Genomic DNA, 27,099 nt, shown 5'->3' with positions numbered 1-27,099 from the left:
ACTTTGTATTTATTCATTATAATCATCCCGTCATGGCACATCTAATTATTTGAAATTGAAAAAACAATTGTGAAATCGCGTCATCACCGTATTGTAGTAAAAATCATTGGCATTTGGCACATTTAACTTTGATACGTATGCAAAGAGGAGTGGATCAGAAATAGCCACAACAAAAAATGTACTCCCAAGATTCTATTCCTCTATGTGACTCACCGATCAATGGCTTTTCGGTAAAAGCGATAGCCCACAGCTTTCATGTTGATATCCGAAATTACCCTTAACGTCACACCTTATTTTCATCTATTCCACTCTTAAATCACATTTAGTTTAATTAAACATAGAGGGGTATTAAAGAGATTGTAGCTTCTCCGCACGGATAACCTCTCAAATCGCAGCGGATGAAATGCCACGTGTCATATTCTCATCCCTCTGTTGCTTTGGGTTATATCGACGCCCACTGAGACTTTTATTTTTCCCGCTTTTCAGAAAATATAAATGCCAATTTTCCACTGAAATTCGGATGAAGAACATCACTCCTACTGTTATCTTCTTTCTTTGCGCAGATTTTAGAGAGAGAAATTCAGTTTTTTTCCTTAAAACGGAGAACTAGTTCGTGTGTACGCAGAGAGTGTTAGCTGACGAAAAAACATAGTCGCCGGTGACAATGGCAATCGGCGCCGTCGTTTCTAACCGGAATTTCGGTTGTTTCGTCGGTTCAGGTAAACAATTCACCATTGTTAACTCCTGCTTTGAACTTTCGCTACACAAGTGTTTCTGCTTAGCTGTTTAGCTGCTTAATTTCAGTATACGGGAAGTTGCGGATTTCGAGAAATAGTAAAGAAGTATTGGATGCATGTAGCAAATTTGATCTCATGTCTATTGAATTTGTGAATGTAGTTCTTTTTATGATTAGAAATATTTAATTTTTTTCTATTTGTTTGAGTGCTGAAAGTACTTTTTTTTTTGGGGTGTGTGTGCTGAAATTACTGTTTTGCCTCAATGCTTGAGTTAACATCTGGATGTTATACTGGTATCTAAAGGAATCGTTTGCATGCAAATGGATACTCATAGATTTTGTGTGAAAAATATTTTAATTTTGGTCATTTGTGCGGCTATATCTATGTCGATTTCTAAAAGCTGATTTAACTAAGACAAAGCTTAAATTAGTTACGGCTAGAAGATGTGTAATAGTGACTGTTTGTTTCTTCTCATTAAAAATTATTAGAGAATCATTTTGGTATTTCGTGCCTAGACTATAAACATAAAAGAAGAACTATTTTATCAAGATAACATTCGCAGTATAAACTCTCTGATCTCTTTGATGTTAAAATCTCTTGCACAATTCTTAAAGGAATATCTTTTACCACAAGCTATGGTGAAGTGATGGAAATTTTGATAAATAGTTGTTTCCACAGAAGGGGAGACTTGGCGTAACCGGTAAAGTTACTGCCATGTGACCAGGATGTCACGGGTTCGAGCTTTGGGAACAGGCTCTTGCAAAAATGCAGGATAAGACTGCCTACAACAGACCCTTGTGGTCAGGCCCTTCCCGGACCCGCGCATAGCGAGAGCTTAGTGCACAGACTGCCCTTTTAGTTGTTAACCCGACAAAACTAAGAGAATCTTGACTTCAAAATTGGGTACATATGCAAACTAACTCATGATTTGACTCAATTAATTGGAGAGATACATGTGAATATTACAAATGCAGGGAATCTTGTGATTCCTGTTGGTCACGGAAATGCTGTAAGAAACTAAATTGGTCTCCGGGTAAAGCGAGTAGTTCTTGAAAAGTAAAGAGCAGCAGCGAATCTTCTTTCTTTTTCTCTTTCGCTTCACTTGTTGTTTTTGGGGAACACTCTGAATGATGAAGTGCTGTAAATATCAGAATGTTAGTCAGCACTTGTAGCTGCCAAAACTAAATTTTACCCTTCATGAAGCCTTTTCCTGATTTCCTTCATCTACTTGATCTACTCAGTTCTTAGTATCTTGCACCTTCGTGGTGCCTTGGATAATAAATCAATGAACTGACTATGTCAACAGGCAGAGAGCAGCGTATTAGCCGTGGAGATCGATTGGGTTGTGCTGCTTTGCAGTATGCTCAGAGGAATATGTTATACAATGAGCGGTGTCTCTCAAGAAGTGGCTTGTCGTACTCCGGTTGCATTTATAGGTCATATTCCCAATCTACTGAACCATTGGATGGTAAATCTTTTGGATCAAAAACACCATTTTATGTTGAAGTCATTCAACCTAACCGGTTTAGTGAAAGTTCTCATGTCATCAATCCTAGGCGAAGAACCAGAAGATGGGAATGTTATCTTTCCTCTGCTGACTCAGGTAACAGTTGGGTTCAACCAAGGAAGCTGGATAAGCTTGGTTTCATTGATGGACAAAAGCTGCAGAAAAAGCATGCTGCGGTAAATAGAACCCAAGCTGACTATAAATCTGATGAGTATGACATAACTGGAGCTTTGGAGTCTCTTGTGTCATCGGAAGGGGCAAGTGAAGCCATTTTGGTGGAAGAAGTTGAGCAATCAAAACCTTGGTGGGAGCAATTTCCAAGACGTTGGATTGTTGTACTGCTGTGTTTTGCTGCATTTTTGTTATGCAACATGGATCGTGTGAGCAATTCATCCAACTTTTATCTTGCTACTTAGCTTTCCATTCTGATCTTATGACCCCCTATAAGATGGACATTGTCATCCCTTTTTGGGATGTTTGAATGTATCGTTCATTGCTTAACTTTTTTTTAGAAAAACACCTAAGCATAGGTGTATTCAATGCATGCCAAACTTTATGGCTACCGCATTAACTATTGTATATCCTATTTTTTCAATAATCACCATCAAAATTTGTTTACAAACATGGTTGTAAGAATAGCTACCTTGCCTTCAAGCTTTAAATTGCAGATTAAGTCACAAAAGTTGTTTAATTTTTTTTTTCAAAGAGAAATTATGTTTAAATTCTTGAGATCTTAAGCTGAATGAAAATGAGTTTCTTCCTTCCATTCTTTTTCTATTCATCTGTTTGATATTATTTGATAAGAGACCATATGTGATCATTTATTACCGGCCCAACTCAGCTTCCACTTTGGTTTTAGGTGAACATGAGCATTGCAATTCTTCCGATGTCAAAGGAATTTAACTGGAACAGCGCTACGGTTGGTCTCATCCAGTCTTCCTTCTTCTGGGGCTATCTTCTCACTCAGGTTTTCTTCATTAACACTATCTTGCTCTCTTCTAGTGCATGAACTCTTTCCTATTCCAGTATTAGTATTTGATCAATCTGTTGTGTTACGGATGCGGTTTTCATGTACTCTGACCATGTCTCCACATAAGGTTTCATCTATTATTAATTTCTAAGCTAGTCTTAGAACTCTATTCTAGGTAGCCAGTGAAGACGCGCGAACACATAGGACAATCAATTCAATTTCTGATATTCTATTCTCATGTGCTAGATAAACCAATATCTTACTTTTGTTTACGTGTTCTATATGCAGATTGTTGGAGGGATATGGGCGGATAAATTTGGTGGGAAGGTAGTGCTTGGCTTCGGAGTTGTCTGGTGGTCGATTGCAACTGTTTTAACTCCTATTGCCGCCAGAATGGGACTTCCATTCTTACTTGTCGTGCGTGCCTTAATGGGTATTGGGGAGGTTAGTCTCTATATGCGTATTCCCAGTTTCTTCCAAAATCTTCTACGCAGCTGATTTTCCAAGTGTTTTAAGTTGTCGTTAGACCAGTAAGTAGCCTGAAATTGTTCTGGTTACAGACACTGTAAGACAAACCAGTTGTTTCATGCTTAGCTATAATAAACATAGTGGATTTAAGAAGATACATCTCATAAACTTGTGGATCAATTTTGGGGTCTCACCATACACTCTGATTCTTTTGTACCACAACTGTAGTTGGTAAGGAGTTAATTCAAGTGTCTCATGCATAGTCCCTTGTTCTGACTATGTAAGTTCTCGTCAGGGTGTCGCGATGCCTGCCATGAATAATATGCTCTCAAAGTGGATTCCTGTCTCAGAAAGAAGCAGATCTCTTGCCCTAGTGTATAGTGGAATGTATCTTGGTTCTGTTACAGGATTAGGTTTCTCTCCTATTTTGATCCAGAAGTTCGGATGGCCATCAGTCTTCTATTCCTTTGGTTCTCTTGGAAGCATCTGGTTTGCACTGTGGTTGACTAAGGTGAGTTTGTCTGCTTTTTCTGTATCTTTGACTTCTTTTATTTTTATAGTCTTCCAAAATTTTCACGACTTGTTATCATTATTTCTCCCTTTTCACAGTTTTGCTTAAGATAACATAACCTTTGTGCTTCTAGTTGTGAAGTTCTAATAAAGCAACAGAGTTATTAGTTTTCAGCTTCTGCTATCATCGTTTAGACCTAAAATTTTGGTGCATCAGTTTCTTGTCATTGGATCAAAGATGTCTGGTTTGTTATTTCCTTTCCATGATTTTTCATGGTTGAAACATCATTCCATGGTATAGTTTTAGCTACACTAATTTGTGGGTTCTGGTGAAAAGGGTGAGCTCTTGGAGTCCAGTTTTGTCTGGTTTATTTTTTCTGTGCTATGATATCTGAGTCCTACATGACTAGTACTCATTTGTTATGATATCTAACTCCTCCATGACTAGTACTCCTTTGTTATACATTGTCTATTTTATTTTCCAGGCATATAGCTCTCCAAAAGATGATCCAGGGCTTAGTGCACAGGAAAAGAGGCTGATCATGGATGGCAGCGTCTCTAAGGAACCTGTCTCTAACATCCCATGGAAACTAATTTTATCAAAGGCACCTGTCTGGGCCCTCATTATCTCCCATTTCTGTCATAACTGGGGAACATTTATTCTACTGACATGGATGCCTACATACTATAGTCAGGTATGTCTGATACTGCTGCCTGGCGCGATCCTTCTTGGAGTTATTTCTTCCTTTGCATTTCGTCAACCGGGAAAATGGAGAACAAAAAATAAATAAAACTTTATTTTTTGTCTTTGTCAAGTGGGATATTATTTGATTCATGCACCGTTTCCTGGAGACTAGCTGAACCGTAGAGCTCAGGGATTCTACTAGCGATACAGGATGCCGTATGGTTTTACGCCTCTGATTTCAGTCCTAGCAGGACAGGAAAACTGCACCCGATTACCTGATCCATTATGCAGTCTGTTTTTATATTTTAAATTGATTTCGCCGATTAACTGCCCAATTCCTTGAAAACTCTACTGAAGTTTGTAATCATTAGAAGAGAAAGAAGAAACATTTAATCAAACTCCAAATGGTTCTCGAATATAAACTTTAACATATTCAAGAAGTAGCTCTTGAGATTATGCATGTACAGCTTTATTAATTATGCTGTCTTGTACTTCTTGAAGTAATTACAAATCCCAGGTACACTTGATACTTCAATTTATCTCACCTTCTCCTCTCTGCTGTTTCCTCTGATTTCCTTGGCAATTTACAATTAATAAAAATAATGAAATTTCACCAGGAATAACATGGTTCTGGGAGTTGATCTGAGCCTGGCATCCGAAGATCTGGAATGGTTGCTTGACATAATAATTTTTGTTCATTTCAGATTGGTCTCGGCTAGTCTTCTGACATTCCATTTGTTTTGTGCATCTGTTTCTTTTCTTTTTCCATTCTTCTCTGGAGTGTGATGTGAGTGCCTTCAAGATTCCTTGTCAAGATAATATAAATCTCAAGATAACTTTAAGCACTGTGTGAGCCATCTTATCAGTCAATTAATCCGCTATGCCTCAATCTCAAATTAGCTGGGCTGGCTAATCCATTCCGCTCGGTTAGTTATGCAAGTCCATTTTCTTGCCTTCTAATATCAATATTTCTCATGGCATCAGGAAATATTTGTCTTGCTAACATTGATGACTCTCTTAGATGTTCAGAATCTTCAACGCTCTAGAATTTGTAACCATAATGCTGAACCTGAAGTAATGATCTTGTGAAAATTTCAGTTTCTCGTATTCCAGCTTGAATTTGGATATTGGTTTGTTTTGTCTTACCTTTAGTGCTTGCCTTGCTAGCTCTAGTGGATCTTGACATTTCTCTGTATTCTGTGAGTTGAATTTATGAGGTTTCGTGTTAAACTATCTGAAGTGACTCAATGCTCGTGGATTTTTTGAAGATGGTACTGTATTTAGAAGAATCTTTACTGTGCAAGCTAATTAAGGTCTTTCTCTCCAATCTTTTTATCTCTTCAGGTTTTAAAGTTCAACCTCACCGAATCAGGACTACTGTGTGTATTGCCATGGCTGACCATGGCCGTATTTGCAAATGTAGGTGGTTGGATTGCCGATACACTTGTGAGCAAAGGATTCTCCATAACATCAGTTCGTAAGGCAAGGGCTTCATAGAACTCTTGTATAAAGTTTTATACTGTGTATAGCGTTATAGTTTAATCATCCAATGATGAGCATTACTTGAATTTATTTCATTTCTAATATAAAAATTTGCAGATTATGCAATCTATTGGTTTTCTGGGCCCTGCTTTTTTTCTTTCACAATTAAGCCATGTGAGGACTCCTGCATTAGCAGTGCTATGCATGGCATTCAGTCAGGTTGGTGCCATAGGATAATGGAATGTACTTTTGGGAGATTTTTTAAGTCTGTTGATTAAATATTTTGATATTTTGGAAGGGATCGGATGCATTCTCTCAGTCTGGCCTCTACTCTAATCACCAAGACATTGGACCACGTTACGCTGTAAGTACCTCTACTGCATATAAAAGCTTTATATGTCTAGAATTGTTTGTCCTACTTTTTTCCCGGTTAGCACCTAACTGTGGTCCCAGGATGCAACTCATGGACTTTATCTTGTCACCATTAGTGGAAGTTCTTGTCTGGACACTGTTAACTATATTACATGAATTAGTAGTAATCATGAAAGAAATTTTACATCGTGTTAGCTTGTTGGTTGATGGCTGTAAACCTCTGCCAACGCTTGTCTCAATCAATTATTTATTGCACAGAACAGTTGGACATTTTTCATAGCTTGTTTTTGAAATTTAGATGTCTGAAAAATTTGTATACATCTCCCGCAGGGAGTGTTGTTGGGATTATCTAATACTGCTGGGGTGCTAGCTGGTGTCTTCGGTACAGCTGCAACTGGATACATACTACAAAAAGGTTTTTATGTTGTATATTTTCTTATTAGCTTGGTGGTTCTGAATGAGAATGTCGGTTTTGAGTTTATTCATGACATTCCTGTATTTTCCTTCTGCAGGATCTTGGGATGATGTATTTAAGGTGGCTGTTATATTATACATCATAGGCACATTAGTCTGGAATTTCTTCTCAACTGGAGAGAGAATCCTCGAGTAGATAATAAAGGTTGCACGAAGGAAGCCTAGTGTAACTTGAGAAATCAGAAAAAGTGAAAATCCATCGGATACCTGGAAACGAATTTTACTACAAGCATAAATTCCAGTTATGAGAACAAGGTGCTAATGCCCCCAGGTTTATACCTAGAAAGTCCCCTGCAATGAGGTCCTAAAACAATTTTCGGAAAGTTTCTCCTTAAAGGTGCTCTTTACTTGCATGAAACTTTGAACCATGCTTAGCAAAAAGCTATCTGGGTAATTTGACCTGTAAATGTTGGTAAATTTACTGGCATGGATTTTCCATAGGACACCTGATATGAAGTCTGGACATTCTTTTAGCTTAGTATTTTCCTTCAACCTTGATACTATTTGCTAGTCTTGTTGTATGGACGCGTTATTATGGTTCCAGTATACATGTTTAATACTCCGCAGGATGCTGATCTGACACTTAGCGATGGACTCTAAAACACTTAGATATGATAGTACCAAATGTAATACAAAGATTTGGTTTTGCTGTGACCAAGTTCTTTACACTCAGCTTAAATTTCTCAGTGATAAGAGAACTGAGCTGGCTTAAGAAACGCCCTTCAGTGCTACGTGTGATGTGGATTCTTTCATGTGAAGAGAATATCCCCATGCCTCATCAATCAAATACTCCAATAGAGATATTTAAAGAGAGATGTTTAGTTTCTGGTCTGAACACCAGGATATGCATCAGCAGACAGGATTTTGCATAGTCCTGGAAAAGAAATAGAGTTGAATTTACAAAGAACAGAAAATGAGATTGTAGAACCATGAGATTGGGATATAATGAAGTTAAAGGCCCGTTTCCATAATAGACATTGAGACACTGCCTAGACTTTAAATCTTGCATCTTCTTGGATGATCTATTCCAGGTAATTTGAGACTTCCCATTTCAACGAATTTCACCTTCAAATGAGGGGAAGATTTGCGACAGCTAGAGTTCGACTCCTAGTTGCAAATGTCACTAATTTTGGAAAAAGGAAATTGAATTAAGAAATTCAGTTAGATTACTTATTAATTTGATTGCAACCGATCTTCCAAAAACTAATCTCAACCTAGGAAAGGGCTTTACAGAAAAGTTTTAGGTTCCATTTATGCTTGATCAGTGGTCCAGCTTTCCACTTTTGCTATTGAGCATTAAGCATTTAAAATGTAGATTGTGGGACAAGAGGCCAGAAACAAAACAAACACCATTTAGTTATTCAAAAATAATAACAAGATACAAAAGAATTAACATACCAAACAAAGTGAGACTGTGAAAAAGGAAAAAAAAAACTAGAAAATACAAAAGAATTATATGGAGAATAACCAAACAACGTAAAAGGAACAAATAAAGGGGTCAGCTTTAGGATACTATAGAATAATTAAAAGAAGAAAAGTAATCCAGCTAGTACTTGTACAACTTATTACTAGTATATTATTGAGAAATCTCCCTCCTCTTAAACCTCAAAATCATTTCCATCTACCACCAAAAAAAAGTTTGTCCCACAATGAATGAGATGTACCCTAAAATCATGAATATACCACCATTTCTCCTTTATGACAAAAGCTGCCATAATTGAGCATTCATGTGAGAATTATAACCACCATATATAAGCAAATTCAATTGAACTATAGCTTCCTTGCAATCAATATTTGCCGACACCATTCTTTAAATCACCTCAACCACCCTCCTACCCATTATGAACATTCATCTTTGTCCCCGTGCAATTTTTGGACTAATTGGACCTCTCTTTCCTTCTTTATACTAGTCACTAATGGTGTGAGGTTTCTTGGACGAAGATTAACTTTAAGGCCGTCTTTCATGAACAAAGTCAACGACATTTTCTGCTCCACCTTATGGCCGGGAGCCACCGTTAGCCGGTGGCGGAGCAACACTGCTGCCGCCACCGACTTCATTTGCAAGTATGCCAAGTCCTTCCCTAGGCATATCCTTGGACCAGCATTAAAAGCTACAAACTTGTACTGTTCATGCATTACAAACTTCTTACCATCTGGGGTTAGCCACCTCTCTGGCTTGAATTCTAAGCAATCCTCGCCCCATGTAGTTTTCATTCTTCCAGCTGAATATATCGAATATGTTATTGATGAACCTGCCGGAACAAATGTTCCGTCCGGCAACACGTCGTCGACCACCACGTGCTTCGAGTCCTCCGGCACCGACGGATAAAGCCGGAGAGTTTCAGATAGTGCAGCTTTCAAGTAGGTTAGCCGATCAACTTCCTCGAAAGCTAACGGCTCATCGAGCCATGATGACGTGTCACTGCCACGTGTCTCTATCAAGACCGTGCATATTTCGTGTAAGATCTTTTGTTCAACTACTGGATTTTGTATGACCAACCAGAAAAACCAACTCAATGCGACCGATGACGTGTCACGTCCAGCTAGGATGAAGTTGAGTGCCACGTGTTGCAAGAACTTGTCCGTGTAGGATTCTTTCTTTTTCATGAACCTTGATAACAAGTCATCATGAGGGTTTCCATCTTTTTGCTGACTCATCAGCTCAAGCTTACGTGTATTTATGATGTCAGACATATATTTGTCCAGCTGTACAAGGCTTCGGTTCAAGCTGACTTCCATTCCTAGCCCAAGCCATTTCTTCAGCTTCCATATAACTTCTGGCAATATGAATCGCTGCAGCGACGCCTCCGTGGCCCGGTCAAAAGCCGAAGCGAAGGTATTCTCCGGCAAGCCGGGTGCCAATGTTTGTGGGTCCTTGCCAAAAGCCAAGCCGCAAATGTTGTCAAAAGTGAGCCTAAGTAAAAGATCTTGTAAATCAACAGGCTTGTTTTCAAGCTGAGCCGTCTTAAGAATTGGACAGAACCTAAGCTGAATGGCTCGGTTGACCCATCGAGCCATGGCTTGGCGGAGCGTCCGAGTCGTGAACTCAAGCGCCGCCGTCTTCCTTTGAAACAGCCACGTGTCACCATCAGAGTTAAAAATTCCTTGGCCAAGCAGCTCATGGAAAACGGCTTGCCAAGTCGGACCCTTCGGGTAGTTCTCGAATCGGGTCTTCAAAATATGCTCCAAGTTCTTCGGGTCGCACGTGACAGTCACGAGACCTTGCTTCCGGGCCAAGAATGGGACAGCACATATGCATGTCTGGTACGTGCCACCACACGCGCGGAGGTTGTCCACAATCCAGTCATGCATACGCTCGGAGTTCTCGATCAAGCCCGGTAAGCTGCCCAATAAGGGCCAGACACGTGGACCCTTGAGAGATCTTGAGATGAAGGTGAACCATAGAAGATAACAGGTTATGGCAGTAAACAAAAGCAAAGCTATGGCAATGTCCATGTTTTGAGAGAATGAAGCATATAATATAAAGTAAGAGATGGCCAGTTAAGTAGTACTAAGTGGAGTAGACAGTACTATGAGATGTAACAAAAGAAAAGGGAATTTATAGGGGAGGAAAATAATAGTAGTTGAAGTAGAATTGAGGAGCAATAACTAAGAGCCAGACTGTATCTTGGATTTCACCATCTAATTTTTTTTTCTCTCTGGCAAACACAATAAATGCATATAAAAAAAACTACTAGTATATTCAAGATTTGTAGCAAAAGGGCATCAAGAAAAACCACTATAGCCAAAACTTAACAGTGGGCAATAAAAAGGAAAAATACAAATAGAGGATGGTGGGGGTGGGGGGTTGGGATGAAAAGCTCCCCAACTAATTCTGCAGAGAAAAGGAGCTGCTCTTTAAATTCAAGCATTGAATGAAGGAAGCCAAAGGGTGGTGAAATGAAGTAAATGAGATTAGTTGAGAAAGTAGTAGTAGTAGTAGTAGTAGTAGTGCAGAAAGAGAAAAACAGATAAAAGGGAAGTGAGAAAGGATTGGAAAGTTTGTACTTATGGAGATGTATTATGTGCTTTTGTTTTTGTTTTTGAATTAGTATAACAACTCATAAATGGAACATGGGATTGTGATCATGTAGCTGGTTAAGGGTTCGGTGAACGAACTGCCACCAACAAATTTATGGCCAAGTACTTCACGTTACGTGACTCTATCAACCTTTTTTATGTTTATCGGTAGAAATAATCTTTTCACAATGAATTTAACTTCTATATACTTAGCATTATCAGATTTACTCAAAGATATTTGTAAGTGCATAAAAAGTGGGGAGAAATTCAAAAATAGCCAGATTTACAAGTGGTCGTTCAAAAATAGCTCTGTTTTAAAAGTAATCGAAATTTAGCCACTTTTTATGTAAAGATAAATCTGAATGAACACATTGTTCAAAATCCGGAAAAATACTCCAGCATAATATACTGGAGTTCCAATATATTATACTGAAACTCCAGTCTAATATACGGGAGTTCCAGTATAATATATCGGTCCAGCATAATATACTGGAGTTTGGAGCACCGGTGCTCCAGTCTCCAGTATATTATACTGAATACCGGTCCAGCATAATATGTTGGAAACTGGTGCACCGAACTCCAGTATATTATGCTGGACCGGTCTCTATTGCAGCAAAATAGTGGTTATTTTTCATTGACTTGGTAAATGCTGGCTATTTTAGAATGACCAGTCCGAAAAATGGCTAGACCGTACTATTTTTACTAAAAAGTGGGATACAACAACAACAACCAAGTAAAATCCCACCATTGGGGTCTGAGGAAAGTAAAGTGTACACAAACCTTACCCCTACCCCGGAGGGGCTACTCGCAAATTATCAATGTATATAAATTAAACCGTAGGTAATTAATATACAAAATATAGTAAGTTTAAGTTTTGTACTTAACTAAAAAGTTTTACACTGTCAGATTAAGATGAGCTACAACAATATGTGGCTATTTATACGGGGAAAGATTACTTTTAGCGCGCGGCCAAAATTATTTATATTCATTAGCCGCAAAAGTATATAAAATTATATATCTCTTGTATATAACATTCATAAAATGTATATATATACAAAAAAAAATATACATTCTTTCAGTTATTATTTTGAAAGCAGTTATACAGTATCAATTTCCCCTGCTTATACTTATCCTAATTTGGTAAATTAAAAATAGTTGCGACCGGTTAACATACACGGATAGTGTAAAAAATTTGACACTGTCAGTAACTATAATAAATGAAAATAAAATTTATTACAATGGCAGGAGTTGACTTTGACTCTCTTGAATGAATGTAGGATCAAAAGTCAACTACCATATATAGACAGCCATGGTTTTCTGGAAAGAAAACAAAAGTCTAAGTAAACAGGTTTTTCGAACAGAACAAAATTACGAAACCTTAGCCGATTGATTGGGAAATCGAGCCTTTCTCTTACAAATGCAATAAGCCAAGATAGATCTACAGGCATCAAATGCTATTTCAGGTCAACCCCAATTTCTTATTTTGAACCTTTTTTTTTAATGACAAACAATTGGGTGGCATATTTTAATTTGGATAAATCACTTCACCAAATTCCTTACTAGTTTTTCAGCAAAATTTTCTAAGATTGGTGCAACTGTCTACTAATAATTTAGGTGATAAACTAAATATCCTTGAGAACCTTCTAATGCTAATAGACTATAAAGAAATATTAAGTATATTCTTATACATACAGAAGCACGCACTTAGCTTAGTCAGAGACGGACCCAGATTTAAAAGCTCGATGGTTTCAACCTTTAAGCTTTTTAATATTCAACTCATTTTATTTTTTAAATCTTGGGTTTCAAACCTACTTTTTGTTGTAATTTGATACATTTTTACACATAAATTTAGTAGGGATTCAGATTAACCCGGCAACACAACACGGCATCGGCCCTACACTTAGCAGCAGTCTATGTTACAGGTATATATGAGTAATCGTACAAATACGTGAAAAAATTTCCTAATTTTTAATGTATGTAAAGAACCTGAGAAATTCTTAATGTAGTTTTTTGGTACATTGAGAAAAGAACTGATCAATGTAACTTAGGCTATAGTTCCTTTACCAATCAGAAAACGTCAATAAGAAACAAATCCAATTATACAAAGGTTTGCACTTTTTGATTGATTTGTTTATTCCGTCAAAAATCATACTGTCACTACTATTAAAATTTCATTTGCCATGAGAAGAGGAACTGCCATATCTTAAGACAAGCCGAGTGAATTGACAGAATTGAGTCTTCTTATCACTTATCGCCAGGGATAATTAGAAATACCCATCTCTATATACTTCTCCCTCGTACATAAGTCTCTAATGCTGGTACTTAGTAATACATGCACAAACTATCTTTTGTTTACGATAAATAAAAGAGTTTAGACAAAAAGGGAGAACCCTAATATGCAAGCTACAGAGCGAGCACTATAGAGAAAGCAATTTGCATCAAGAAAACCCATCCAATCATCTACACAACGGAATTAGGACCTCCTATTGCATTCCTTCCGAATTAGGACTACTTATGCAGCATGATCACACTCTCCCTTGTTTGATCTATTCTGCGAGTTTCTCTTAAACTTCTAGCTTCTTAAGACACCACTAACTATCCTCGGTATCACCCAGGAAATGCCAGAGGGAACAACATATAGTATGTAACAAGAAAGTATCAAGAAATACCGAGTCCCATGGAACCGTCCCAACAATGAAAAAAGTGAAAACATCCCCTTTTCTTAGGAACTCTTTTTAGTCCATAGAGCAGCATGAGAGAAACCTTATATTCCAAAATCAACAGTGTATTTTTAAGATTCACATTGAACAAACCAGAGAGAGTAGTACCTAGCAATTTCCAGATGTCCTTGCACCTTCTTGATGTCAACAGTGTAGTCAAGAGTTGTGCGCACCTCAACTATTCTTCTATAGAAGTATTCAAAAATGGAAATATCGGGTTGCCATCAAGGGGGTTAGTTTGGAAGACCACAAAAGTACCTTCCGGCAAAATATACATGCTTCATGATTCTATAGCACCAATTACAGCAGGTGTAAGTGATCATGTTTAGGAAATAAAAAGATTTCAAGAGGAATCGAACTTGAATCATTTAATGCTGGTAAAGTAATGGACTAGCTAGATTCTTATACAGGAAAACTCATAGAAAGCAAATAATCACTTGCTTATTGTCATATGTTCAATGTTAGTCAATTATTTCGATGGATTAAAATATTTAGTTGTTCTTCATGGAGTCCATCCAATCAACTTCCACTTAGCCTCTCGCCACTCAGTATACAAAAAAGCGTGATACACATAACTAGAATCTTAGTCGTACATTCACCCTGCCACAAGGGTTTGTTAGGTGACATCACCTTGTTGGCTGCATCATGTTGCTCTTGCTTGACAAGCAAAATCATATTAACATGAGTGGCTTCATTACACGAATGGAACATCCTGTATATCATCCTCTGTATAAATACTTTGACAGGGGAAATTTTAGACTCTTTGCAACCTGCAGAATTTGAGAAACAAAATAAACCACAATGGGAAAGTGAGAACAGCTTCTGAAAGCATGGCCATTTTTACTTAGGGGTCGTTTGGTAGGGTGCATAAGAATAATGCTGAATATGGTGTATTAGTAATGCTGGTATTAGTTATGCTTGCATTAGTTATGCTGGTATTAGTTATGCTGACATATTTCTTATCCATTGTTTGGTTTGATGTATTATAACATTGCACAATTTCTAAAAGAATTGCTTGTTTACGAAAATACCCTCAAAACCTGTCCATCACTCTAAAACTTTTTAAAAGAAACATATGTTGAGAAATATTTTTATATGAAAAAGTTTTAAAAATTATTTGATTTGTCTACCTATATTGTAATATAGAACTAAATATTTATTTATAAAAAAGGAAATATGCTAAGCATTTATTTATTTACTAGAGATATAATTTTATTTCTCACTATTTGAATTATTTTAAACTTGCATTAATATAATAACTAGCATATTTTAATCAAGCATAAATTTTGAAGGACAATTTTGTCTTTAACTAAGCTAATGCATGCATTAAAACTCATTGCATTGCTAATACCATGGTTTTCTATGCATTAGTTATGCATAGGATAATACCAAATAGGATGAATAACTAATGCTTGCATAACTAATGCATAGGTTCAAAATGTCTGCCAAACAAGGTATTATTAAGACACAAAGCTAATGCAAGCATTATTTTATCTAATGCATCCGACCAAACGACCCCTTAAACAATTATGGAAACAGATTTTGAAAGGTTACCTTAAGAGCTATATCTTCGGAAACCATAGATCGATACCGATTAGCGCCTTCCAAGGGGCAACTTCCTCCTTTGCTGATAAAATTAGCATTACACAGACTTGATAATTCCAAAAGAACATCAGACAATAGTCCGTTAGTCCAACTCTCTCCTTCCAATCCACCATCTTCTTGTGCTTCTTCATCAGGTAAGGATTCTTCAACTGATACAATACACTGAAATATGGCTAATAATCTTTCCAAGGGGAACGTTCCTGGTCCCTTCAAGAGCAATTCTTGTTCTGCAGTTTCTTTTTTCTCCATCGACTTCTCCGAGCTCCTGAAAATAGAGATCATATCTTTAGGCTTGTAAGGGCAAATGAAGTCAGATAATCAAAGGCAACTAAAATATGATTCACAACAGATAAGCTAGTATCACTTTAACTTTAAAAGGGATTGAGCTCAACATGTACCAGGCCGGTAAAATAACAGTTTTATACAAATTCTTAAGGGCTATTAATGATGTATAAGAAGTAGCAACACTTCAAATGCCAATAAATATTCGCTAACAAACCAATCACCGGACAACATCACCACTTCTTCAAGACTTATAATTCCTTAAGAACTCTCATGAATGTGGGAATAGGACTTTAAAGCTTCAAAATATTAGGAAAATATTTCCTACTAATTGGCTTCAATGATAAACAGGATGATAAAGAAGCAAATTCTCATTTTCACTTCTGATTATTCGGATACCCATGTCAAGTAGCCCAATTTATCTTACCTAATTATTTCAGTGATAACTAGCTCCAGTATTCCAACTATCACCCAACAAAAACCTACGATATTTGTTCTGTGCTTTATTTAAGAAAATATGAAGGTACGCCCGGAGCACTCATGTAAATGCAAAGAAAGCCATCAACTCAAGCAATTTGTCTACCAAATAAAGGGAAGTAGAATAAACAGCAATATCAGAAGAACCGATTTCAGAATTACTTACTTTCTCTTTCGTTTTCGGTTACTGGAACCGCCAGTTGAATCGAACAACGATGCATCAAGGGTAGCTGGGTTTCTTGAAGCAAGGAAAGCACAAATAAGAAGGTATTTGGCACAAGCAGACATATGAAAGTCTATCTCATCAGAAGATTCACAAACTCCATTTTTCTTGGCAATGCCTTTCCATTTGTTCTTCTTAGCTGAGGCTTCAGAAGACAGCCTGCTTCCAACTTTGAACGTGTCATTCAGGGATGGCCCGATATGTGGTTGAAGATGAGAAAATAGTTTTCTTTTCATATCTTCATTTGGAACAGTGCCTAAATCATCCAGAGGTTCACAATATATCTGATATAATGATGAGAAGGCAGTCGATAATTCATCAACTCGTCTAGTAACTCGACAAAATGGCCTCAACACCACACTGTATTAAAATAAGAAAAGAATGTGTGTCAAATAGAATTCGTAATAAAGACACCAAAATGATGGAAATTAAATTGAAAAATTCAGACTTACTCAAGAAATGAAGAATATAGCTTTGGGCTTCCCTGGTCTTTCATTAAGATTTGACGAAGTTCATCCTCGGTGTAATCAGGAAAATAAACAGGAATAGGTTCTACATAACCAGTGTCCGAGTCATAAGTGTCAGGTGAGGCATTACTGAGAAAAATCAAACCCACTTCAGGCATTTTCAGTATATCATAGAGCTTAAAAAGAAGCGGTAATATATTGGAACTCTTGTCCCATCCGCGAGCAAGCTCCAAGTTATCAAACACCAAGTAAACCATCTTCCCCCCAGCCCATCCCACTGACTTCTTTGAGCTTGATTTCGCCATGCTCCCCTTCAAACTATCTACCACACTACGAAGAGCCCCCTGCAAAAGATTTACAAAATCAGAGGGCTTTTCGCAGCGGCTAGCACTCGAATAGCCATTGCTTTCATTCCGTCTATGAAGCGATAACTGGTTCAACACAGATTCAAATAGTATCCTTGGGCTATAACATGTTATACAGCTACAGTAAACAAACGGACGTTTCAAGTGCTTAAATATCTGAAGAATTGTACTTGTTTTCCCAGTTGAAGCACCCCCATATACAAAAAATGGTAACACTGGAGAATCCAAGGGGCCCAAAAGGCGCAACAATTCGATAATTTGTGAGCGCCTGCCTGGTAAACTAGAAATCAAGTCATCTAAACTAATTGACGATTCGTCTCGATAAGCAAGGTCATGTATTGTTAAAGGTTGTTGATTACATGATTTTGACTTGTCTGTCGAAATTTTAGGATTTGGTGTGCTACACAATGATGATCTAGTAGCTCTTCTGGGAGTTTGTGGATTTCCCTCTTCACCCATTTCTTACAATGTGCTCAAAATCCTGGAAAATTCAAAAAATAGCAGTATAAATCATTCAATCACAGCGCCACCAAAACCCTAACATTATCAAATATAGATATTTTAGAAACTGAACACAACTTAATTGCATATAAATCCCACATAAAATGAGTAATGAAAACTGAAGTAAGTAAAAAAGTAAATGCATTTGAGGACGAACCTTGGTTCAGCAGTAAAGTAACAGGCCGGAATTAGCGGGTAGTCGAAGAAACGAAATCGGCCGGAATATTGAGGTGGCCGGTGAAGGGAGAAACGGAGTTGAACGAGAAGTTGAAGAGTCTGTCACATCAGCCCTAGGTTAGGACACCTAACTTTTCCCGCCAAGAAGCCCATAACCTTACAATGTTTGGGGTCAAGGTTTTGTGATAACTTTCAAATATTAAAATTTGATTTTACGTCAGATTAATGTTACCACAGAATATAGTTTTTTTTTTAATTTTTATTGTTTAATGTTTTGTACTCCTTAAGTGGCCAGGGGCGGCTCTAACGGCTTTGGCGGTGAAGCCGTTGCCGTAGTAAAAATGGGAAAAATTTAAAAATAACCATATTTATAACTGGTCACTCAAAAATAGTCACATTTTCAAAAGTAATCAAAATTTAGCCACTTTTCATGTAAAGATAAATTTGAGCGAAAACACTCTTCAAAACCCGAAAAAATACGCATGTATATTATACTGGAATTTCAGCATAAGTATGTTTGAACTCGAGCATATTATACGGGAGTTCCAGGATAACTATGCTGGAACTCCAAGATAACTATGCTAGAACTCTAGCATAATATGTTGGAGTTCCAACATAAGTACACTAGAACTCCAGCATAATATACGAGAGTTCCAGCAAGTATAAATGTCCAGTATAATATACTGGAGTTTGGAGCACCGGTGCTCCAGTCTCCCGTATATTATACAGGAGTCAGCAAAGTATACTGGTCCAGCATAATATGCTGGAGTTCGTACACAGATGCACCGAACTCCCGTATATTATACGGGACCGGTCTCTGTTGCAACAAAATAGTGGCTATTTTTCATTGACTTGGTAAACACTGGCTATTTTTGAATGAACAGTCCAAAAACTAGCTATATCTTGCTATCTTTACTGTCAAAATAGCACGGTATAGCCAGTTTTCAGACTGGTCAATCAAATACGAAGTTAATGAAAAATAACCACTATTTTGCTGCAACAGAGATCGGTCACGTATAATATACAGGAGTTCGGTGCATCTGTTGTGTATGAACTCCAGCATATTATGTTGGGCCGGTATACTTTGCTGGCTCCAGTATAATATACTGGAGACTGGAGCACCGGTGCTCCAAACTCCAGTATATTATGCTGGACCGGTATACTTGCTGGAACTCCAGTATATTATGCTGGAGTTCTAGTGTACTTATGCTGGAACTCCATCATATTATGCTGGAGTTCCAGCATACTTATCCTGGAACTCCAGTATAATATGCTGGAGTTCAAGTATACTTATGCTGGAACTCTAGCATAATATACTGGTGTATTTTCCGGGTTATGAACAGTGTTTTCGCTCAGATTTATCTTTACTTTAAAAGTGGCTAAATTTCGATTACTTTTGAAACTGTGCTATTTTTGAACGACCAGTTGTAAATCTGGCTATTTTTGAATTTCTCCCGTTGCCTTGGCCCCCAAAATTTGAATGTCCCAAATTTATTTTTAATTATTTGATTGAGGTTATTTTATACTAATAAGTTTATAAATTATGATAATCTTCACTAATTATCCTTTTTATATATGAATTAAGTTATATATGTATGGACAACATATTGAATTTCTTTTACCATATTCTTTGAAACTGCATGAACACAAAAGTATTCATGCATCGATTTCCTTTTAGTTTAATTTGACATATTATATTAGGTAACTTACAATTTATTTTAGATATTCACCAAAGTGCTATTTAATAGAATGAACTAAACTTATCACTTAAATTGATCAGAAGGAGTAAATATTTTTGGCATCGTTAATGCTCAAATTATTATGTTATATATATTTATTTCTTTTTCTTGTTTGTGATGATAGCCAAATCAAAATTTGTGTACCTCTTCCAATTTTTTTTTGAAATTTGCTATTGTTTGTCATGATTAATTTGTTGTTTAGAAAGCAAATTTTGTTGTTAGTGTAAATATTTTATAAAATAAATTTAAAAGCCTCTCAATATGATTTCGCCTTAGGCCACGAGATCCATTGAGCCGCCCCTGGCTGTGGCCTCTTCAGGGGGTTGATGGATTCAAATCTATAACAATGCGATTCAGTTTATGCTTTTTAATCATGGAATAATTATATTCATGCAAGTCAAGGAACTTAACTGAATAATTAACTTGAATTTTATGTATAACTTCTATCTTCACTTTATTTGCTCGTATATTTAGTATACTCTAACAAAATTTGGATAAAATTATACAATCACATAACATAAGAATTAGCACAAAATTCTTCTTCTCGGATCCAAAGTTAATTCTTGATAATCCAATAAACGAATGTTGTATTTATGTAGGAAATATTCTAGATGGCTACTGCCTTTTTTCCTCTGATTTCTTTTGCGTATTTGTTTGCTGATCCTTTTAACTTAGGGGATGTGATGTAGAGACAATAAAGTTAACATTATAAGCTCGAATTCTCATATATATGTAATTAATTACAAATAGGATCTTTTACGCCTAAAAATAGAAAAAGAACTATGCTCTTTCAATTTGAATCAGGTGATCGTTTATAAGACGCCACTTAAGAAGGTTTCGTTTGGTGAGGCGAAAATTCCAATTTAAGATAGGACATCGGAAAAGGAAAGACCAAGTGTTGCAAATTTACGAGGTTTACTGCAATGAATTTTTAATCATAAGAACAGCAGCCGTCCAATGGGCAACTGTTTTTTTTTGGTTTCCCACCCGTTGTTCGGTACCCGTATTGGAGTCCGACTATATCCGGATTCGTGTCGGTTAAGGCCTCATTCAGGTTCGGTACCCGTATTGGAGCCCGATTATATCCGGATTCGCGCCGAGTAAGGCCCCATTCGGGGTTAGCGCTCCCTACCAAGGATTTTTCCATACCCAGGACTCGAACTCGATACCTCTGGTTAAAGGAGGAGCAGTCCTATCCACTGCACCACATCTGTAACCTAACACAAGCAAATATTTCAGAAAAAGGAAGAAAGTTGGAGAGAAAAATGAAAGATGGGAGATGCGAATGCAGCTGTCACTAGTTAAACAGAATAAAGCCGAACATAAAACAGATTCCCCTCGCTTTAACAAATCACTCATGGGACAAATAAAGACTGTAATTGTAAGCAGGAATTCCAGCAAACTTTATACGTAAAATTCAACGATCCATCTGACACCAGATATGTACAAGATGACGTACAATTCTAACCCTTCTCAAAAATTAGATTATGAAAATAATACAGTGAACTCTTCTGAAATCCTCAAAAGAGCAAAACTAGACAGTAGACAACTTAAACCTTTGGAGAACAATTGTATAACATATGAAGTTCTGTAGACTAGTTTTCAGAACGTAGCTAATTCTAAGCTGCACAGTGCCAAGCGTGGGAATCAACATTAAAACAGGGCTGCTGCAACTTCCCGAATATAACCCAACAATCAAGACTCCCAGGTGCATGCTTATAAAGCCCCTATCAAACCATAAAGATATTCGCATAAGGCCCTGGTCAAAAGCAAGTAAATCAGGTACACCGAAAAGCAAAACCTCCCAAGACAAGTACACAGGACTTACCCTCATTCACTCATTTTCGTCATCATCATCTTAAAGTTGAGCTGGTGCACTCCCTCTGATAAAGGTACCACGGCGATCACCCCCAACAATCACATCTTTCAGTCGAGATAGTGGACCAAACATCCTGCCAATCCTCTGTCAACATGGAAATACAGATCAGTGGACCAAGAATGCAACTAAACAGAGTAAAGGTAGGAGTGGAATTAGCATTTCTGAGAGCCAAGATGATTGATCTGACGACAAGAAACATAAGCGGAACTAACAACGTATGTGGATGACTTTCAGATTTTAATATTCTACTATACCACAATAAGTGAAAGGTTTTGTAACCCTGGAAATCCTGGTTTATCACTTAGCTGTTTGTGTGATTGAAGTCTCTCAAATCTGATTATAAAAGCTACTATTGATTAGACCAAAGAAAGCAACAAGTGTAAGCTTTTATCCTCCCAGAACCAACAATGGAGATCTCGAAAGCAGAATCAAACATAGGACAAGGGGCGAAGATTAATAAAAGCCGAAAGACCTTCTGCAGATTCACTGATTCAGGTTCACTTATTCTAGCACAGATGAATTTCCAGACTCAAGACAGAACCATATTCAGAAACAACATACTGCGTGTTGTGTTAAAGTAATTTTGTCATTCCATATAGGGCATTGGAGTTGTGAAACTATTATGAATCTTTGATCCTTTTTTTATTTTTGATTTTTTGGATAACGGTGGTGTCCAGGATAGCTTGCGCACACCTCAACTATTCCACGGAGTACCTACTACCTCTCACCAATACATGCACCAGGTAGCTCTGCCTACCAAGGCTTAGGCAGATGACAAGAAATCACCAAGCAATTTTTGTCTCCGCTGGAATCAACTATAAGAACTGCAAAGTAGTTTACTATGTAGGGGAAAGATCATACTCTTCCAAGCCAGTCAACCAATTTTTTATAGACTGGATCCACCAAGAGAAAAAATTAGCAACTGCATTTTTGCCAAGAGTAGGTCACGAGAGAATATGGTGAGATGCCCTTGTGAAAAGGAGAGAAGGATGTGCTCCATAAAAGCTCTTTTTTTAGATAAAAACAAGAGTTGCCACCTAACTATCCATTTCAAAAGTAGTTCTTTTTACATAACAAATGAAACAAAGACCTATACAGGTATCATCAGAACCAGAAGGGAGAACATTAATTTCAAGATAGGCTGTAGTCGGTGTTATAAATATACACGAATAGACTGGCAAACACATACAGTCCTGTAAATCGCATTCAACATTAACAACTAGTCCCATCTCAGCAAAAGATGGGTGCAAGTATAGGCCAACATATGAGAAAAAGGAGATACGACTGAATGCTTGAGGAGGGAGGAGGGAAGAAATCTAGTAAGCTCATTTGAGAATGTTGACTAAGCTGCAAGCCTAGGTGAAGGCATCTTTATCAGTTGGATCTTACTTAAATCCAGCTATTTTGGGTCAATCTTGTGTTTCTTCTTTTAGTTATCTCAATCAGAATATTTTGTTTGCTAAAAAGTTCCCTGGATTTTTGAACTATCAGACAAATGGCAAGTGTTGCAATTATGCAAGCACTACCCTTCAGAAGGTATTGTAATATGGTAGTTGGTGGGTAAAGTTATTACAAAGTGACCCTAGATGGGTTTTCTGCATTTTCTTCACAAACAATTTCAGATTTCAGACCCAAAGTTGAAATATTCAACTCAACAGGGATAAAAATTTCAATTATTCTTCAATAAACAGCAATAACTCACCTCCCCATGGACAACCTGCCACTTCGTTTGCAACACCTGCCACCTTTCTTGCTGCCACGTCTGCCCAATAATCACAAGGCCCATAACAGCAGCAGCAATGAAAATAGACCAGAATGCATTTGCGTCTTTCGCATGGGCCACAAGGGAAGCAGCCCCTCTTTTCCACCATGCTTGACAAGGAAGGTTAGCTGTATCATCATCATCTTCATCTTTAGACTTTGGCAAATTTGAGATGCCTGAGTCTAAGCCCTGGTAAAAGAGTTCAACTGGTTCTGCATGCACATTGGTTTCCTCTGTTGTTGCTGAGAGATCCATGGGTTCTTCACTCTGGCATGAACTATAGTTAGCAGTACCAAGGAAACTCTGCTCTTTGTCTACCAAACTTAAGCCTTGCAGGGCAGCATCTTCTTCAAATTCTGCACCAATAAATAACAGGTTACCCTTTTTTTCATCAATAAATTGAATACCAGGAGATCCCGGAGTGCTCGCACTTTTAGTTTTTGTACTTCCTTCATAAATATCTGATTTACCCCCTTCATCAGCAACAAGTTCTGGAGCAGCATCTTCACCTCCCTGTTCATTACGGATCTCATTAACATCGGGTTCCAACGGCAAATTCTCATGCTGGCTTGGTGGAAAGACAAAGTGACCAGACATAAACATTGCCTGGGAAGTCTCAGCTACATACTCTGCACTACTATTATTATCATCATCATTCGGGTCAACCTGCTTTGGACCAGGGGCAGCAGCATATGCTGATTGTGTAAGTGATACAACTTCCCACTCATTTCCACGAGGAGCAGTTTCCTCCCCTTCCTCATTGCTAGCCATCTTTCAGAAATTGAAACAAAAGAAGCTAAAAAGAAACAAATAGAAGTCAGAGCTTAAGAGCTAAAAGGAATCACACACTTTGAATAACAAATTTATTCCAAAGGAAGTACAGAAAATAATTAAGAAATAATGAGGGCACATATGATAAATTTAGTAAATTCTTAAGACATATTTCTACAAATTTCTGGTACCAAAAAAATGCGATGAAATTAGAAAGTATGACATCAAATAACTCTTTACAGAGAGGTGGAGCTAGGAATTCTAACAAGGAGATTCAAGAAAGTATAAAAATGCCACATATGGCATTTGAACCTATATTTCTCTTAGGTTAAGGGCAGGGGCGGATCCACCTTATAAATTTGGGTTCCCGTGAACCCATGGTCTTCCGGCAAATTAATTTTTTCATGTATATAATTTACAGAAATGGTCTAATATAATTCTTAGGAACCCATGCACTACAACGATAAGTGGTGCACTGGCTAGATGGTTGTTTTACTTATCCAAGGACAAAGGATCGATTCCTCTTGGACTTTCTCATTCTACAGTTTTCTTTCCTTTTTTTTATCTTTAATTTTTTCTCGTCCTACAGTGTTTTATTCCCCCGAATACCAATTTATGGCAACCTCAATCCCATCTCTCAAGTAATTTTCTATTTACCCTTTTTGCTTCTAAGTTTTTAATTGCTTTAACCTCAAAGAATTTTGAATTGTTAGTATAGTTTCTTAAGGAATATTTTAGTTTATTTTTGTAAGTAATTTACATATAAAGAATTAGTCATATGTTAAGATTTTTGTAATATTTTTTGTGCTTCTTTTTGCACTAAAATTTTCACAAGCTGCAAATTTTACAGTATTAAATTGTCATTAGCATTTTATTTTCCCTCTTTGTTTTGAATTTTGATGGTAAGAACTGAGTTGTTTAAGAAGTGTATAAATTATCTCTTTAAATAATATTTAAAATAGATAATAAGTCATAAAATACTAAAAGTTCTCACATCAATTGACATTATTAATCAAATAATTTTTTGAAGGGGATCCATTTTTTTTAAATCTATAAAGAAATATTACTATGTTTTATCCTGTTCACACATATAACTTTCCAACAAATTGAATTCCCTTTCTTGCATGTGGTTCCACCACTGTTTTCTAAGCTGCGGAACTGAGAAGTCTCATAAACACATGCACTTGCAACATTGAGAACATCAAACCACAAGGTTTTAAACCTATTACATTTTCTAGTCTTATGGAAGTTGCTCGATAACTCTGAAGTCATATTCATTCCAGACGGAACCATAACTCGTACCTTTGGAACATGCAAACTGACAACACAATCAAGAGAGGAACTTGAAGAAAATTTTATCACTTTCCAATTTTCACTAGCAGAGCCCTCTGTCTATATTTTTTAATCTATGGATCAGTAACTTTTGAACAGTGCTTTTCCAAACCCTAACAAATTTCTAATTACGCGAAAAAGCGTATGTATTTTACACAACAGAGATAGAACCATAAGCAACTAAACAACAGCAACAGTCACAGATACTGAATCGTATAAACAGAGAAGAAATACAATATACAAGCTTTCAGCCGACAGCAGAAGCACATATACAGATCCGAAAGCTGAAACCACGCAACTTGTTAATATAGCGAATAAAGCTAAATCAGATTAAGGATTAAGTCACAACGATCAAATAATCCGATCAACAAATCGAGTGGAGAAAAGAAAAAGCGTTAAATCAAAAAACTAAAATCGGAGGTGAAATTCGAGTACTTACAGAATCAAAAGGCGAAGAGAGATGTGAGATCGGTGTAGATAACGTCTGAGCTCCGGCGAGAATGATTGAAAACTGTCTCGACGAACGAGCGAAGAGAGAGAATGGTTTATATAGGGAAGATTTTTGGGTGAAGAGATAAAATACCGGGAATACCGGTAACGCTGTAGTGTTAAATGACTTGCTGAGGATAGCGGTTTTACTTCTACCAACTGTAGCATGCAAACGGTGTCGTTTGGTGGATTCATTGGGCCAGATTCTGTGGGCCCGGGAGTAGTGCATGGGTGGTTCCCGGTTTTTGTGGTTGCTTGTGGGAGTGGAGAAGTGTTGTGACGTGCAGTGGTGTTTGTGTTGAGTTGGGAAAAGGTTACTCACGAACTCTAATCTTTTTTTTCTTAATTTTGCCAAAATTGACAACAAAAAAAAGTTTTTATAATACAAGGTCACGATTAATTCGAATTCATATAGGTAAGACCCATTAAAAAGTTATCGGTTAGGACTTTTTTAATTTACAAGATTTGTACCTAAAATCTCTAATTAAAAACAAAAATATTATGCAATAGTATTCACATTTATCGATATCGAATAATATGTGTAATTTTTAATTTTTTTACGTGACTCATAAAGAACTCTTGGCATCTATATAATTTTTAATTTTTTTTCACATGACCGACTGCACATCCTTTTAGGATGTGTTTGAGTGGGTAATCATTAGTGTTTTAAGTACCGTATATAATTATTTTATTACACCATCAAGTTAATTAAGTTACATCAAATCAAATACTTTTCTCTCTCAGCACACGTCAAGTGCTTTAACCTGCGCCTCGTCGGAAAATGGGAGGAAGAGGACGACCAAGGAAAAACACTAGCAAATTCACGGATATCAGCGTTAAGGAACAAGGAAAGCAATCAGGAAAAGCTAAAGAGAAAGTGAACGAAGAAGATGACCCAGATACAGAAAGTGATAGTGAAATGAACTGGCCAGATCTGAGCACCGCTCAGTTGAAATTGGCAACAACGGAGAAGACAGTGACCAGAGTGACACCAATGATGAACTCTGGCGCAAAAAACACACATGCAGGGAAGATCGGAGCTGAAGAGGCAAGTTCGAGCAAAAATCCAAGCAATGGAACAGTAA

At 37.2% G+C, this 27,099-nt stretch overlaps 4 protein-coding genes across 7 annotated transcripts; 1 reads left to right on the top strand and 3 right to left on the bottom strand.

Annotated features, from left to right (window-relative positions):
* The first annotated feature begins 410 nt into the window (after positions 1 to 410).
* Positions 411 to 7,771, top strand: LOC107787093 (ascorbate transporter, chloroplastic). Its single transcript, XM_016608611.2, has 11 exons — positions 411 to 719; positions 2,044 to 2,624; positions 3,104 to 3,211; positions 3,503 to 3,658; positions 3,978 to 4,193; positions 4,678 to 4,887; positions 6,222 to 6,359; positions 6,477 to 6,578; positions 6,658 to 6,723; positions 7,062 to 7,146; positions 7,244 to 7,771. The coding sequence occupies exons 1-11, from the start codon at positions 665 to 667 to the stop codon at positions 7,339 to 7,341; spliced, it is 1,815 nt and encodes a 604-aa protein (XP_016464097.2). The 5' UTR covers positions 411 to 664; the 3' UTR covers positions 7,342 to 7,771.
* A 771-nt stretch (positions 7,772 to 8,542) lies between these two features.
* On the bottom strand, positions 8,543 to 11,215 carry LOC107787094 (cytochrome P450 86A8-like). Its single transcript, XM_016608612.2, has one exon. The coding sequence runs from the start codon at positions 10,659 to 10,661 to the stop codon at positions 9,045 to 9,047; it is 1,617 nt and encodes a 538-aa protein (XP_016464098.1). The 5' UTR covers positions 10,662 to 11,215; the 3' UTR covers positions 8,543 to 9,044.
* A 3,137-nt stretch (positions 11,216 to 14,352) lies between these two features.
* Positions 14,353 to 18,226, bottom strand: LOC107787095 (origin of replication complex subunit 5-like). Its single transcript, XM_016608613.2, has 5 exons — positions 18,023 to 18,226; positions 16,985 to 17,845; positions 16,476 to 16,892; positions 15,500 to 15,815; positions 14,353 to 14,715 (listed from the first exon to the last, which is right to left on the bottom strand). Exons 2-5 carry the CDS (start codon positions 17,821 to 17,823, stop codon positions 14,665 to 14,667), a joined length of 1,623 nt encoding a protein of 540 aa, XP_016464099.1. The 5' UTR covers positions 17,824 to 17,845; positions 18,023 to 18,226; the 3' UTR covers positions 14,353 to 14,664.
* A 2,934-nt stretch (positions 18,227 to 21,160) lies between these two features.
* Positions 21,161 to 26,103, bottom strand: LOC107787096 (ATG8-interacting protein 1). 4 transcript variants are annotated; one of them, XM_075217863.1, is made up of 5 exons: positions 25,965 to 26,103; positions 23,854 to 24,218; positions 23,363 to 23,778; positions 21,610 to 21,744; positions 21,161 to 21,540 (listed from the first exon to the last, which is right to left on the bottom strand). In XM_075217863.1, exons 2-4 carry the CDS (start codon positions 24,191 to 24,193, stop codon positions 21,640 to 21,642), a joined length of 861 nt encoding a protein of 286 aa, XP_075073964.1. In that variant the 5' UTR covers positions 24,194 to 24,218; positions 25,965 to 26,103; the 3' UTR covers positions 21,161 to 21,540; positions 21,610 to 21,639. The 4 variants fall into 4 exon arrangements, with proteins under 4 accessions (XP_075073964.1, XP_016464102.1, XP_016464101.1 ...); XM_016608616.2 differs by having other exon boundaries at positions 21,161 to 21,508; XM_016608615.2 differs by having other exon boundaries at positions 23,363 to 24,218.
* Positions 26,104 to 27,099: the final 996 nt, after the last annotated feature.

This window comes from Nicotiana tabacum, chromosome 7, assembly GCF_000715075.1.
Source record: "Nicotiana tabacum cultivar K326 chromosome 7, ASM71507v2, whole genome shotgun sequence".
NCBI lineage: Eukaryota > Viridiplantae > Streptophyta > Magnoliopsida > Solanales > Solanaceae > Nicotiana > Nicotiana tabacum.
Note: the sequence above shows the minus strand (reverse complement) of the source record. Positions and strands in the feature narration are given on the sequence as shown.

What these genes read in the sequence shown, in the direction of transcription:
- LOC107787094 (XM_016608612.2), bottom strand. Translation starts at nt 10,661, where the DNA reads ATGGACATTGCCATAGCTTTGCTTTTGTTTACTGCCATAACCTGTTAT.
- LOC107787096 (XM_016608615.2), bottom strand. Translation starts at nt 24,193, where the DNA reads ATGGCTAGCAATGAGGAAGGGGAGGAAACTGCTCCTCGTGGAAATGAG. An exon ending in GGCAGGTTGTCCATGGGGAG is followed by an intron (nt 21,745 to 23,362) that starts GTGAGTTATTGC and finishes CCATGTTGACAG; the next exon opens with AGGATTGGCAGGATGTTTGG.
- LOC107787095 (XM_016608613.2), bottom strand. Translation starts at nt 17,823, where the DNA reads ATGGGTGAAGAGGGAAATCCACAAACTCCCAGAAGAGCTACTAGATCA. An exon ending in CTATATTCTTCATTTCTTGA is followed by an intron (nt 16,893 to 16,984) that starts GTAAGTCTGAAT and finishes ATTTTAATACAG; the next exon opens with TGTGGTGTTGAGGCCATTTT. An exon ending in AACCGAAAACGAAAGAGAAA is followed by an intron (nt 15,816 to 16,475) that starts GTAAGTAATTCT and finishes CTCTATTTTCAG; the next exon opens with GAGCTCGGAGAAGTCGATGG.
- LOC107787093 (XM_016608611.2), top strand. Translation starts at nt 665, where the DNA reads ATGGCAATCGGCGCCGTCGTTTCTAACCGGAATTTCGGTTGTTTCGTC. An exon ending in ACATTGGACCACGTTACGCT is followed by an intron (nt 6,724 to 7,061) that starts GTAAGTACCTCT and finishes CATCTCCCGCAG; the next exon opens with GGAGTGTTGTTGGGATTATC. An exon ending in TGGATACATACTACAAAAAG is followed by an intron (nt 7,147 to 7,243) that starts GTTTTTATGTTG and finishes TTCCTTCTGCAG; the next exon opens with GATCTTGGGATGATGTATTT.